This window comes from Mobula birostris, chromosome 3 (assembly GCF_030028105.1).
Source record: "Mobula birostris isolate sMobBir1 chromosome 3, sMobBir1.hap1, whole genome shotgun sequence".
Lineage (NCBI taxonomy): Eukaryota > Metazoa > Chordata > Chondrichthyes > Myliobatiformes > Myliobatidae > Mobula > Mobula birostris.
In genome coordinates, this window is record NC_092372.1 from 103801690 (window position 1) to 103816876 (window position 15187).

Genomic DNA, 15187 nt, shown 5'->3' on the forward strand with positions numbered 1-15187 from the left:
AGTAGCACAGTCATAATTTTACTGCCTCACAGCCGCAGCTCCAGCAACCGTATTTGATCTGACCTCTTCTCTTGGTGCTATCTGTGTGGGACTTGTATAGTCTGTCTGTCTGTCATCATTGGGGTTTCTTCCGGCTGCTTCAGTTTGCGACCACTTCTGATTGATATAGTGGCTGTTATTTTAGTTAGCAACAGCAGGCTCACGGCAGGTAAATTAATCTGGAGTTGGAATATGTTACAAGAAAGTAAGTAAGGAATGTGATTGATGGGATTGCTCTGAGAGTTATGATAGAATCAATGAACCGACTGGCTTCCTTCTGAGTATAATGTATATAAAAATAATTATTTTACTTTGATGTGAAATAGGGGTTACTAGTATGGAAGCTTTGGGGCAGTGCAGCATTATACAAGGCAGTAAGTATTGTTGTCATGGAATACCACTGTTGCAAGAAATGTTTAAAATGAAGAGGTGTCAATTATGTTATTTGCTTTGTTCTTAAGTATTGAGTTTTCTCAAGAGTTTTGCAGCCACCCTCATCATAAGTGATTTGGAATATCGCGATCATTTTGATATCGTAGTAGGGTGAATGAAAGAAGCTTAATATCAAAGAAGCAGCATTGAGGAGTTGCTGGCTATTGTGGTGCATTGGGGAAAGTAATAGCTCCATGCACCCTTTGATCTAAGAACTTGCCACCTCCTTTAGATTTGGACAGCTGTCAGGAACTGACCGGTATGCAGCTGTGGGCATGTGGGATGCTATGATGCAGGAATTTCAGCCTTTCACCTTGTCTAGCAAGTAAGAGGAGAGGTGAAAAGAACTTAAGTTTCTTGCCAGTGTGTGGCATTGCTCTTTTAATTCATTGCGTAGGTTCCTTCGTTGCTTTTGACTTATTTTTGGCTCTGAAGAAAGACAATACAGAGTACAAGTAATCTGATCACAGAACCAAGGAATAGAGGACTATTAAACCTGGGAATGAAATGGAACATCATAGTCATTGAGAACAACATTCATATTCTCTGAAGCACTGATAGAGAGTTCCAAAGGCTGTGGTACTTGATTGAAGTCTAGGATATAAGTGGGAAGGGAAGGATCCACTTAACTTCATCCACATAGGAAGTAACGAGAACTTGGAGTCAAGTTCTTCTGGGGAGTTCCAGATCAAACAATAATGCAGAATCTCAAGGGTTATCTGAGCTGTTATATTAGCACAGGGTTTGACAAATCAAAATATTGAATAAGGAATTCAAAAAGTGTTGCCAAACAAAGGGTTTTTGACTTATGAATCCCTGGGACCAAGGCTGGGTAAAAGACAGGCTGCAGTTAAAACCTGGCTGGAACCCATGTTTCAGTAAATCAGATAACGAGGGGTATATACATGATTAAATTTGTAAGGTGCGCTATGGTTTGGGGGCAGAGTTCAAATGAAGGAAAGGCTGCAGATTTGGGCTCAAAGGATAAGGCTATAGATCAAAGAACCAAGGTGGGTTATCATAGGCAGAGTGAGACAAGTAGGGCAGAGAATTTGAAGGTAATTGAATTAGGAAAAAGAGTCAATTCAGAGAAAAATGTTTAAAACAAAAACCAAATGTTTTGGATAAAGAAGCATTTGCAGCAAAATAGAGAAACTGACAGTACAGATCGATTTGATCTAATAGCTGTTTAAGAGCTGTGGTTGCAAGGTGAGTGAGGTCAAGGTTAAAAGTATTCCAGGATTCTTAACGTTGCAAAAAGATGGACAAAATGAAGAAGGAGGATATTATCCTGATAATAAAGAATGAAGCAAAACCAGTGTGGGAAAAGCAGACTGGCTAAAGTATTTTGGCGGATGAGTTCAAGAAATGTTGTCAATTCAATTCTTGAATTCACTGTCAGGAATTTAATAAAAGGTGCTCAAAAAATTTTATGACGGTAAAACACAATTGACATGATATTATGTATTGAGCCATTCTAATGGAGGAGGTAACTAACAAGGTAGGGGAAGGGGAACCTGATTAATTGCCAAAAACAAGCTTATTTCTTTTAAGGATATAGCTAGATAGAAGTGGATGTCAAAGGAGTGAGATCTGAACCTTTGGCTATTAATTTACAGTATATTAGTAACTGGAAAGGCAGGATGTGACCTACCTAGATTTGTTGATGATAAAGCTAAGTGGGAAAATTGGAAATCTGTCCTGGGGACTGTACAGTCTGTAAGTTGGTACAGACAAGAATTAAGATGTGACGTTGTGTCTTTTATAGGAGGAATAGGAAAACACATTTTACAAATGCTGAGAAACAAGTTGGTGTTGACATGCAGGAGGACCTTGGATTAGCCAGGGCATCAAAGGGACTGGGGAGAAGGCAGGAGAGTGGGGATGACTGGAAGAATTGGATCAGCCATGAATGAATGGCAGAGCAGAATCTTTGGGCTGAATGGCCTACTTCTGCTCCTATATCTTATGGTCTTATGAACCTTGGTGTGTTGATTCTTTACGCAGAAAGATATAAACCTTTGGCATCTTCTTCCTCAGGAGGGATGTGAATGCTCAAACATGAAGGATATTCAAGGCTGAGGTCAGTAAGTTTTTGGATACAACAAGGAGAATATGGGAAGTGGATACCCCATGACTCAGCCAGGATCTTATTAAGTGGCAGAGCATCCTCAAGGAATGTTGTAGCTTTCTGCATCTACTTGTAACAACTCTTATACATAATCTTTGTGTAATTTTTGGGCATTAATTAGGGGGTATATTGCCCTAGTGGTTTAATTGGATATTTTGTATTTTTTGTGAACTTTGTAGATTGTTGTACCAGTATGAGATGCATAGGTGATTGAAATGAAGAGTGTACAGGTTTTCCCCGCCATACGAAGGTAGAGCGTTCCTATGAAACAGTTCGTAAGCCGGAATGTCGTAAAGTGAAGAAGCAATTACTATTTACTTATATGGGAAAAATTTGTGAGCGTTCGCAGGCCTAAAAAATAACCTACCAAATCATGCCAAATAACACATAAAACCTAAAATAACAGGAACATATAGTAAAAGCAGGAATGATATGATAAATACACAGCCAATATAAAGTAGAAATACTTTTCTACAATCATTGCCGAACTGTCCACCGTAGCGAAAATCTCACGGAAGCGCTCTCGGCAGAAACACTCTCTCCAGTAACCTATAAGCTATGAAGCTGCCAAATCATACCAAATAACACCTAAAAATACACAGCTGATATAAAGTGGAAATAATGTATGTACAGTGGAGTATCACTTACCGGAATCGGGAAGACAGTGCCGAGCACACGGATGATGGTGTGTTAGGCTGAGTTGTCAGAGGTTGGGGTGGTGCAGTGGCCCCCACCCTCCAGGCTGCGGACTGATACCGATCTGTGAAGCACACGCAGCACATCTTTAAGAAAAAAGCCAAAATAAACAACATCATTAATTAGGTGCTGCCTGGCATGTAAATGTTGGCCCGGATCAGAGGCGACGCAATCGGCAATCGTCTCTGATCTGGGCTGACATTTACGTGCCAGGCGGCACCTAATTAATTAGCTTGTTTATTTCAGCTTTTTTTCTTAAAGATGTGCTGGATGCATCCCGGCTACTGCCGCAATGCTGCATTCTTCGTGGATCGGTATCGGTCCACGGCCCGGATGTTGGGGTTGTGGGACACTGGGGTGTCATCTCATCATCATCTGTTTCCGTCAGGTCAGGCAGGTCATCTTCTTCTACGTCTGCCTGCCTCGATGTCGAAAGTCGAGGTTCATTGTCTGCTGTGGCTGATGTGGAAGGCTTGAAAAATGACAGTATGCTTGACTGCTTAGCCTTACGCATTTTTCTATCATACAGTTCTTTGTAAGCACTCAAACCATCTTCCAAATATGCCCTAAACCTATGTACCCTTTCAAAATTAAAGTCGTACTTTTCTGCAGTCTTTGCAGTGAAAATCTCACGCAGTTGCTTCACGTTCAGTTCCTGGACGACTTCACTTTCGGTCCGTTTGCTGCTGCATTCGGTTTCGATTGTTATCCTTTCCTCTTCTAATTGCATCAGCTCTTCATCTATCAGTTCTTGGTCATGGGATGCCAAAACCTCTTCAACATCATCTTCATCAGCTTCCACAAGCCAAACTCATTTTGTCCTTACTTCGTTCACCATGATCGAAATGCTTAATTATGTCTAGTTTTATGCTAAGTGTAACACCCTTATGAGCTCTTTTAGGCTTTTCCGATACCTTAGAACTCATCTTGCTAATGGATGCTCAAAATAACTCGACGTAATGCACAGTTGCTCACAGGCACGTGTTTAAGCAATGCCGGCTAGAATGCAGTTCCAGGGGAGGAGCTTGGCTGCTTGGGGCGCACACGGCCTTTTTTTGCACGCTGCCTTTTTTCGTAACAGTGAAAACACCTTCTGTCAGCGAAAACAGGTAACTAATGTAGGTCTTTCGTAACAGCACGGTTTTGTAAAGCGAACGTTCGAAAAGCGGGGGACACCTGTATAGGAATGGTTTACTATTGCAAATGTTCAATGAGTTCCCCCTCTGAGCCTTTGTAAGTCATGTAGCTGTCAGTAGGCTTTCCTTCTGGGTCATTTTGTCAGATTCCATGGGTCTCTGAAGTGCTTTTCGATGCAAAGCTGTTGACACATGCATTCAGTCTTCCTGGGTGACATCAATATTTTTGTAATCATGTAATTATTTATTTCAGGGCAGTGATTATTTTGGTGCTTTTAATGGTGAAGTGAAATGCAAGTAGTTGCTGTAATGGAAAGTTTTAGATAAACTTCGTGATTGATTTTAATTTACTTGGATCAAAAGTTATGAAATTATGGTCCTGTGTTCCCCTCCATGGATTCCAGATTATATGATGGCTGTTATATTTTAGAAGTCTGTCAAACCTGTATGAAAACTTTAAATATTATTTATACATCGTACTACCCCTGAAATTATATCATACAGTTCCTTCACCCACTTGAAATTTCTCTGTTCACTGTTGGTAGAATTATTAATTTATTTTTCAATTGTTTAATGATTGTGTTAATAAAATTGAGAAAGGAATTTTAGATGAAATGCAGATTTTTTTGTGTGTGAGGAAGCGGGGAGTCTGCAGAAGGATTTACACAAGGAGAATGGAGGAAGAAGTGGCAGATGGAATATAGTGTAGGGATGTGTAGTCATGCACTTTGGTAGAAGGTATAATGGTGTAGACTATTTTCTAAACATGGATACAATGTGAAGAATCAGAGGTGCAAAGGGATTTCAGAGTCAATGTGAAGGATGCCCTGAAGTTTAGCTTGCAAGGTGACTCTGTGGTGAGGAAGGCAAATGCAATGTCAGCATTCTTTTTGAGAGGGCTAGAACAGCAAAGGTGTAATGCCCAGACTTTGTAAAGCATTAGTGAGACCCACACTTGGGAGTATTGTGAGCATTATCTAAGAAAGAGGGAGGATCTCATTGAAACCTGTCGAGTATTGAAAGGCCTATTTAGAGTGGATGAGGAGTGGATATTCCCTCTAGTGGGTGAATCAAGGACCGGAGGGCACAGCCTCAGAATAGAGGGACATCCGTTTAGAGCAGAGGTGAGGAGGAATTTATTTTGCCTGCCGGTAGTGAATCTGTGGAATTCATTGCCATGGATGGCTGTGGAGGCCAAGTCATTGGGTATATCTAAAGTGGAGGTTGACAGGCTCTTAATTAATCAGGGCATCAAAGGTTGTTGGGAGAATGCAGGAGGATAGAATTGAGAGGGATAATAAATCAGCCATGATGGAATGGCAGAGCAGACTCGATGAGCTGAGTGGCCTAATTCTGCCTCTGTATGGTCTTACGGAATTTAAAGACAGCATTTTAAAGTCATTTTTTTCACATTTGTGAAACAATAAAGTGCTAGTAATGTATTGTACTTTAGAAGGCATTCAGCCCATCATGTATCTGCCAGCCAAATAAAGAATTATCCAGCTTTGTACCAAATTGATTACACTCTTAGTCCATTGACTTTGCATAGGTTTTGACATATCTAGTGCCTTTCTTGACGTCATGATCAAGGTTTTTGGCTGTACTCCCCTTTTAGCTAGTATCTTTCAGGTCCCCATCATTCTCTTGGTAAAATGCTCTCCTCAACATTGCTTTAAGCCCTTATGCCAATTCCTTCTACATCCTTGGTTAGTGACCTTTCTGTAAAGGAAAACATTTTTTATCTGTTTTATGTGAACCCCACCTCATACTTTATTGGTTTCAAATAAATCTCAATCTTCTCTGTTCCAAAGGAAATATCCATAGCCTATCTTTTAATACCTGGAATTCTCTAGTTCTGCCAATATTTTCACTTATCTGCACTTACGTTACTGCAATTACATTTTTCCTGTAATGTAATCAAGAGTACTGTCTACATTTCTGCTGTAACCTAGTTGGTGTTTTGTACATACTTAATCTGTTAAGTACATGTGCAGGTATTTTTAAAGAAGGCTTATTGACTTTCATGGTATAATGTTGATTTTCTACATAGTAGATCAATGATTTGATAAAAAATTACTCTATTAAGTTTTGTATTTCTTCCTTTGCTTGTAGTGTTCTACAGTGTACTGAAAATATCCTTCCTGATGACAGCTCTCGAAGCTTTCAATGTTCTGTCTGCAGCATCTCCTTCAGCTCCGAGTCCAGGTTTCGTATTGAACCGCAGTTGTCCATTTTGCTACAAGTTTGGCCTCTTCTACTTTCCGTAACAACCAGAGCAGCTTGCATGTGAATTAAAAAGAAAACATATATAAAACAAGTAACACTGCTTTGCTTCATCTCCACCCTGGTTCGGCAAAGTATGAAGGAAACCAGAAGTTCTGCTGTGTGGCATGTATTAACAAGGTTTGCATGCAATAGAAAGGTGGTACATTTTGTATTACGTTGTGGTTCTTACCAAATGTCTACCACAGTTTTGAACAGCATAAGGAAGCCTGCAAAGAGGATGCCAGGTTTGTTTGCAAGGCTGACAGCTGTGGGAAAAGGTTCAAGAGCAAAGATGCCTTAAAGAAGCACAAGGAGAATGTGCACACAGGTAAGAAAACTAATCAGAATAAAGCATGTTCTGAACTATTGTGTTGTGAATTGATGGGAACAGAGCAAAATATGCAAAGGTGTGCAGGATGAGTCAGAAATTTTCTCATCTGCTTGTGATTGCACTATACTCTTTCGTTACAATGATGAATTAAATCTAATTAATATACCTTTATTTGTGATTCTAACCTTTAAGAACTGCAAGCTGTGGACGAGTATGCCCTTAGCTTTAAGTTACTTTAAGGTCACTGTGTTCAGGAAGTCACTTGGTTCACTTCTGACATCTCTCTCAACATTCTTGATACCTCTGTTTCCGCCTCCGGTGAAAGCTTGTTCACTGACATTTTTTCACAAGCCCACTGACTCCCACAGCTTCTTTTTCCCACTGTGACACTTATAAGAATGCTATTCCCTTCTCTCAGTTTCTCTGCCTCCACTGCATTATTCTCATTATGAGGCTTTTCATTCCAGGACATCTGAGGTGTTCTCTTTTTTTCAGAAAAATGGATTCCCTCTGCTACCATCAATGCTGCACTCATTTATATCTCCTCTGTTTCTTGCATGTCTTTCCTCGCCCCATCAGCCTGCTGACATAGCAGGGAAATGGTTACCCTTGTCCTCACCTGTCATCCCAACAAGCCTCCACAGCCAATGTATCATTCTCTGCCGTCGCCAGCAGGATCGGACCACTGGGCATATCTTTCCCTGTCTCCCATCCACTTTCCGCTTGATCTCTCTGTGACTCCCTTGTTCACTTGTCCCTCCCCACCGATCTCCCTGCTGGCACTAATCCCTGTAGCTGCACTACGGTAAGTGCTACACCAGTCCCTACACCTCCTCTCTCACCACCAATCAGGGCTCTAAACAGTCCTTCTAGGTGAAGAGGTGCTTCACATGTTGGTGTTATTTATTTCATTCAATGCTCCTGGTGAGACCCCATGCAGATTGGAGGATCACTTGATCAAGCACCTTTGCTCTATCTGCTGCAACAGCTGGGATCCCCTAATGGCTGCTCATTTCTATTTCACTTTATATTCCCACACTAGCATGTCGGTGCATGGTCTCCTCCACCACCATGATGATGCCACCCTCAGATTGGAGTAGCACCACCTCATATTCCATCTTCGTAGTCTCCATCCTGATGTTGTCAACATCAATCTCTTTAGCTTCCAGTAACTTCTCTCCTCTGTTTTCCTTTTCACTCCACCCCTTTGTTTTTCCATATTCCTGTGGCTCCATCAGCCTCTTTGCTTCTCTTCCCCACCCTCATAACTTGCCCAACACCTCCCTCTGGTTCCCCACCTCCATCCCTTTAATCCATGGCCTACTGCCTCCCTCTGGTTCCCCACCGCCATCCCTTTATTCCATGGTCTACTACCCTGTCTGGTCAGATTCCTTCTTCTTAAGCCCTTTGCCTCTCCCACCTATTAAGTCCTAGCTCCTCACATTATTCCCTTTCAGCTGCAGACAATTATTTTGCTCTTCTCACCTATTAATTGCTAGCTTAATATTCTCCTCCCCTACCCCTACCTTTTTATTCTGACCTGCCCTATTTCTTTCCAGTTCTGATGAAGGATTTTGGATCAAAGCGTCAAATGTTCATTTCCCTCCACTGATGCTGCCTAACCTGCTGACTTCCTCATTTTTTTGTGCAAGTTGCTCAAAATTTCTGGTAGCTGAAAAATCTCTTCCGGCTGTGTGTTCAGGAATTTGTTCTATTTGTTTAGAGAAGCTTTCCATACTAAAATGTGTGCAAGGTTATTCAATTCAAACTGCTTTTCAGTTGCACCTTTTTTAGCAAGTGAATGCATTTCACAGATGGATATTGCTGAGCCTTTGATGCAGTGTTTGTAACTTCTAAACTTCTGCATCATTTAAGGACCAACTCTCACTGGTTGTGTTCTGTTTCAATGTTATGCTTATTGCTTTGTAATTCAGTGCAGTTAAAGACAGGCGCTGTCATACAAAGTAGGGAATATATTCAACCATGCTTTTAATCATTTCAGTATCTGAATAGACACTGAGTCTTTATCTATGAGAATGTATGGACAGGTTTTCCACACCTACTTTGCACAGGAAGGAAGTTGTAAAACATAGAAAATGATGAAATTTGCAAACGGGAATAAGTTCAATCCATGCCACCCACAAGCATTTTCCTAATTACATGTGAAAGAGGTGTATGTCCTTTGTTATTGGGAGTGTAGGAAAGTTGGGGAAATGTTCTTGTCTTCAAACTATTGAACGATAGCCAGCCCAATAATTTTGGAGAGAGGCTCAATGGAAGGGGAAAATCCATGCTGTGGTAGGTTTCCTCGCCCACCGTGCTTTGCCTCGGATAGTGTTTCATCCAAAAATACTGGTTCATGGTTCCTTCACACTTCCTAAACTCAGTTTTGCTGGCAGTGACTTGGAAGAAAGTCATTTTTGCTTCAGTGGTTCCCCAAGGACCAAATCAGATTTTTTGTAATGGTTAAACAACGTACTAGGAGCCACCTCAGTAAAAATATTGAGGATTGCTTTCCTTAGTATACTGTCAGGTTTCAGCTCTAGTATTTTGATTCCTGGTAGATTTGAAGCTGTATTGTTTTAAAAAATGTGAATGGGAACTCTATCCTAAAAAGCAGTCCTGTTGGATTTGCAAAGTACTTGTGGGATTCAGTTCAATGATGGAAGATGTAACATAATGTTCTTGTAAAACTGATAGTTGTGGTATACCTTCCAAGGAAAAATGTAAAAATTGTTTTTTTAGGGTGTTCTGTGTTCTAAACAGTATTGCCACAAAACTACCAAAAAACAGTGTGCTTCTGTGATTTTTATTAAGACAAATCAAAGCATTAATATAAGCCATACAGCATTTCTCTATGCTTAAAGTATGCCAATGCAATACACATTAGCTGAAAGGAGATACTAAGTAGGTGGAAATAGATTACAATGCATTAACCTATTCAGATGTTTTAGATGATGTTGCAGATCACAAGAGTGCAGCTTGAATTATTTCCTCTACTCCTTTGCTGCTCATCCAGTATTTTTGAAACTTTGAAATTTCTTTTTAACTTTTGCTGCCGGATGCTGTGAAATGATCCAGGACCTAGAAGAATACTCATCAAGTGACTGAATGATGTAAGACATTAAGCAGGAAGTTAAATCTATGGGGAGGATATTCTTTCTGAAGTAACCAACCATTTCGGGGACAGAAAGAAGTAGAAACAAATGTCATGTGAAAACTGACGTTTTCTCTTCCTCAAGAATTGCCTTATTTCCAGTATATTGTGGTCTACCAAGCACTGTCTGTATTTATATCATAACCTCCCTTTGTTCTGTCATTTAGCTAAGTAAAAGAATACTGCCATCTGTATGCTTTTTAATCTGTCTTATTGTTATTTCCTGATATCGTTATGGATCAATAGGCATAATATTCCAAGATCCCTCTATCCTTCCACTCTTCTTAATATCTCCATGTTTCTCTTCCCTTGTTACACCTTCTCGACTGCATTACCTTGCTGTTCCTCCACAAAGAGATAACTTTTACAGAATCAGAATCAGAATCAGTTTTAATATCACCGGCATACTGTTTGTCATGAACTTGTTATGTGGCAGAAGTACATTGCAGTACATAATAATCAAAACTGTGAATTGCAGTAAGAAGTGTTTTTAAGAACTTGTATGTATGTGTGTGATATATATATGTGTGTGTGTGTGTGTGTGTGTGTATATATATATATATATATATATATATATATAAAACATTAAATGAGTAGTGCAAAAAAAGTAGTGAGGCAGTGTCCATGGGTTCAGCGTCCATTCAGGAGGAATGGGGGAGGAAGCCGTTCCTGAGTCACTGAGTGTGTGCCCTCAGGCTCCTGTACCGCCTTCATGGTGGAAGCAATGAGAAGAGGGCATGTCCTAGGTGATGGGGGTCCTTAATTATGGACGCCATCTCTTTGAGGTATCACTCCTTGAAGATCACTCCTCTTTAGCCAAAGGGTGGTGAATTTGTGGAATTTGTGGCCACATGCAGCTGTGGATGGCCAGGTTGTTGGGTGTGTTTAAGGCAGAGATTGATAGGTTCTTGATTGGACATGGCATCAAAGGTTACGGGGAGAAGGTCGGGAACTGGGGTTGAGGAGGAGATAGAATAAAAGGATCAGCCATGATTGAATGACAGAGCAGACTTGATGGGCCAGATGGCCTAATTCTGCTCCTGTGTCTGATGGTCTTATGGTCTAATGTCCTGGATGCCAGGGAGGCTAGTGTCTGTGACGGAGCTGATTAAGTTTACAACTATCTGCAGCTAGTTTCAATCCTGTGCATTGACCCCTCCCTCCCATATCATATAGTGATGCAACCAGTTAGGTTTTGTTGCTTAATAGCCCCTACTCTTTCTTTAATTATATTTTGTCTTTCAATACTTGGAAACCATCTTTACATATCTTTGATTTTGCCATGCTCTGTCTTTGCTTTCATAATTTCCCTTACACTTCCTAATCTATTACAGGATTGTTGTGGTATAAGGTTCCAGGTTACTGATATGAGCCTCACTTTGTTTTGCTTTGTCCTACCCTGTAATGTTCTTGTCATCCCAGTTGTTCTGGATTTGACAGTTCTACCTGTGGAAGCACGTTTATATAAAACTTTTTAATCTGTCTCCTGATTGCCTGCATTGCTTCATAAAGGTAGCATGGTAGTGTAATGCTTTACAGCGCTAGCAGTCCGTGTTAAATTCCTGCCACTTTCTGTGAAGAGTTTGGTCTTTATCTCCATGATTCTGTGGGTTACCTCTGGATGCTCCAGTTTCCTTCCACACTCCAAAGACTTGTAGAAGGGTTACTTAACACTTGTGTAGTGCTTGTCTTAGCTCATGTGACTGGTTGCCGCATACTTTATGAGAAAATCAAATGACGTTCTGTTACATTAGGTGCTAGTAGGCCATCAGATGGAGGTAGTGAATAGTAAACTCACACTTCTAGAGATATGTTTGTTTATAAAATTTAACAATATATACAAAATATTTACATGAATAAGAACAATTCAAAATTCCAACATTCTGTTTAGGTTCCAAATCTCAGATATCAATGAAACCAAATTCCTTTTTAGTTAGAATCAGTGAGATTCATTAGAATAACCTTTATTACTCCAATTCCTCTAACTAATAAAATCTAGTATTGTTCCCAATTTAAACATTTACCTTTCTATTTACCCCTAGTTAATTAGTGTACAATAGTAATTGAATTCTTAATTTCTAAGTATTATGGTTAATTTCAGTTTCAGTTTAGGTCAGTATGTCTACAAATTCAAACTCATCCTAAATATTAACTCCTTTCACAAGAAATTCTTCAACATCTTGAACTTCAATTCTTTAAAGCATGACAATAAAAGAGGACAGCTTGTCCCCATAATCTAATCTAATAATCTAAGTTAACATCACAACTTTTAAACAAAGTAAACATCATACAGTAACTTATAAAATTTCTTTGCAAAAATAATCAGTTCTTCCAGAAAATTAAATTGAGAATCTTCAAATGAAAAATAAACTTGTACATACAACTGTATTAAGTCTTTTACTTCTTGAAGCATTTCATTCCCATACTGGTTTTTTGATCTTGGCTAGCTCACCATCTTGTTTCATAGTTCATTGGATGAAATAGTGGGCCATCCACGGAAAGTCAGTTCACAATACTTACTGTAACATGCTGTAATGTTTCACTAATAATGTAATGGTTTCTCTGTAGCAGCAATGTTTGGGTTATGACTAGAGATAATGGGGTTTGGAATGCTGTTGTTCTTTCTTGTGAGTCTGGAAGAGAGATTTTCGTGGTCTTTTGCCAGGGAGAGATAAGGAGAGAAGATTTGAATGGAGGGAGTTGGTAGACCATCGGATGGAGTGGACTTGGAGCGAGAGTTACATTACACAAAAGAAACTTGGCCAAATCCCTTGATATGATTAACAGAACTAATTCCTAGTTACACCGAAGAGATCGTGGACTCTACCCTCTACTGATATTGTCTCACTATAGTAGATGCTTGTTATAGCCGTAGCTTCAATAAATCTGTTATCAATATTGTCTCTCTTCCAGTGATTTTGCCTTGAGGATTTCCAGTAAGTAGGGTAGAGATACTAACTACTAATTCTACTTCTAACAGTTTTAGTCTTTAGTTAGTTTGTTTAGTTTGCTGCATTCTGTCACTTGTCCACACCTTGTTCTCGCATAGCTTTTTTTTTCCAAGTTCTCTTTTTTTTTAAATTCGGTAAACCTCGTTTTCATCTCTTCATAGGCGAAGCTTCCTAACATTACACCTTTGGGTTTAATTAACCTGGGTTACAGTTAGTAGTTATTTGGGCACATGGGCGTAATTGAGTGGCGTGGACTTGTTGGGCTTGAAGGGCCTGTTACCTATCTCCAAATAAATAAAAATAATGTTCCAGTTCATTTTTGCTTATCACTTCCCACTCGTACTAGAGGTGGCTTGGACACAATTTAGACCATTAACTTCTAATTTATCGTTGTCTTGTTGTAAGGCTATGCAGCATCTAATTAAGTAATGAAACAACTATAAGTATGCTCTTTTGCTAATATCCTTCCATCTGACCAGCCTTCTTCTCTGAATTTAACCCCAGAATTGTTTTTATTCTAGTTGGGCTTTCAACACACTGGCTAAAAAAAGTTCTTTTTTCATCCTGTATCAACACACACAAAATGCTGGAAGAACTGAGCAGGTTAGGCAGAATCTAATGAGATGAATAAACAGTTGACATTTCAGGCTGAGATCCTTCATTTTTTTTTACTATATTCTGTGCCCTCTGTACATTTGACGCAACAGTTAATACTTGAGTAAAGGAAACAACCCCCATTTGCTACATTAGCATTTTCAGGTTTGTGAGAAATTTGCCGTAAGTTCATCCTTCAATTTCACTTACACCTTTTGAAGTTCTGTAGCATATCCAAAGAATGTAAGACAGCAACTATACTTCATTAGGAGTTTGAAGAGATTTGGTATGTCAACAAAAACACTCAAAAACTTCTATAGATGTACCACGGAGATCATTCAGACAGGCTGCATCATTGTCTGGTATGGTGGGGGGGGGGGGGGGGAGGTAGTCTACTGCACAGGACCAAAAGAAACTGTAGAGGGTCATAAATTTAGTTGGCTCCACCTTGGGTACTAGCCTACAAAGTACCCAGGACATCTTTGGAGAGCGATGTCTTGGAAAAGCAGCGTCCATTATTAAGAACCTCCAGCACCCAGGGCATACTCTTTTTTCACTGTTACCATCAGGTGGGAAGTACAGAAGCCTGAAGGCACACACGCAGCGATTCAGGAACAGCTTCTTCCCCTCTGCCATCTGATTCCTAAATGGACATTAAACCCGTGAACGCTACCTGACTGTTTAAATATATATTATTTGTGTTTTTGCACAATTTTTAATTTATTCAATGAACATATACTGTTATTTACTTATTTTTTTTCTCGTTCTATATTATGTATTGTATTGAACTACTGCTGCTAAGTTAACAAATTTTATGACACATGCTGGTGATAATAAACTTGATTCTGATTACAAACAGGAGAAGATCTGCAGATGCTGGAAATCCGAGCAACACACACAAAAGGCTGGAGGAACTCAGCAGACAAGGTGGCATCCGTGGAAACGTTGACTGTACTTTTTTCCACAGATGCTGCCTGGCCTTTTGTGTGTTTTGCTCAGATTCTGATTCTTTGTTTTTAACTTCAACCCATTATGTCTCAGTAAAACGTTCTTTCAACATCACAAGCTATGGTATCTCTTGTACCAGTACTGCTCTCCACCTTATTTTATCCTCTACTGTCTTGTATGAAACATCAGAAGGCTAGAATGGCAGCTTAAAGACATGTTTCCAAAAGAACAATTACATGATATTTCCACATCTATTCATGCCCCTGTACTCTATACCTTGCATTTGAGCTGGTACTATTAAGCATAACTGGAAACATTTTAACCATTTCTTAAAATGTTGAAAGTGTTCGTAATTTATACTGTGCATACAACTGATTTAAAACTGAATATTGATGTTTAATGTGCACAATACCTGATAAACCTCCACCCTCCAGCTGCCATTTATCATCCCACATTTATGTCTTTTTCCTATTGATCATTCTAAATAAAAATGCAAAGTATGTGGCA

General features: G+C 39.6%; 1 protein-coding gene across 3 annotated transcripts in view; it reads left to right on the forward strand.

Moving 5' to 3' along the window:
- prdm5 (PR domain containing 5) overlaps window positions 1–15187 on the forward strand; it is a 337650-nt gene that overhangs the window by 91211 nt on the left and 231252 nt on the right. For all 3 annotated transcript variants that reach the window (XR_011885260.1, XM_072251928.1, XM_072251929.1), the window contains exons 6-7: window positions 6547–6639; window positions 6906–7027. Coding sequence is in view for 2 of the 3 variants with exons in the window: in XM_072251928.1 (XP_072108029.1) it covers window positions 6547–6639; window positions 6906–7027 (215 nt within the window). In the remaining variant the exon portion in view is untranslated. The remainder of the gene's footprint in view (window positions 1–6546; window positions 6640–6905; window positions 7028–15187) is intronic.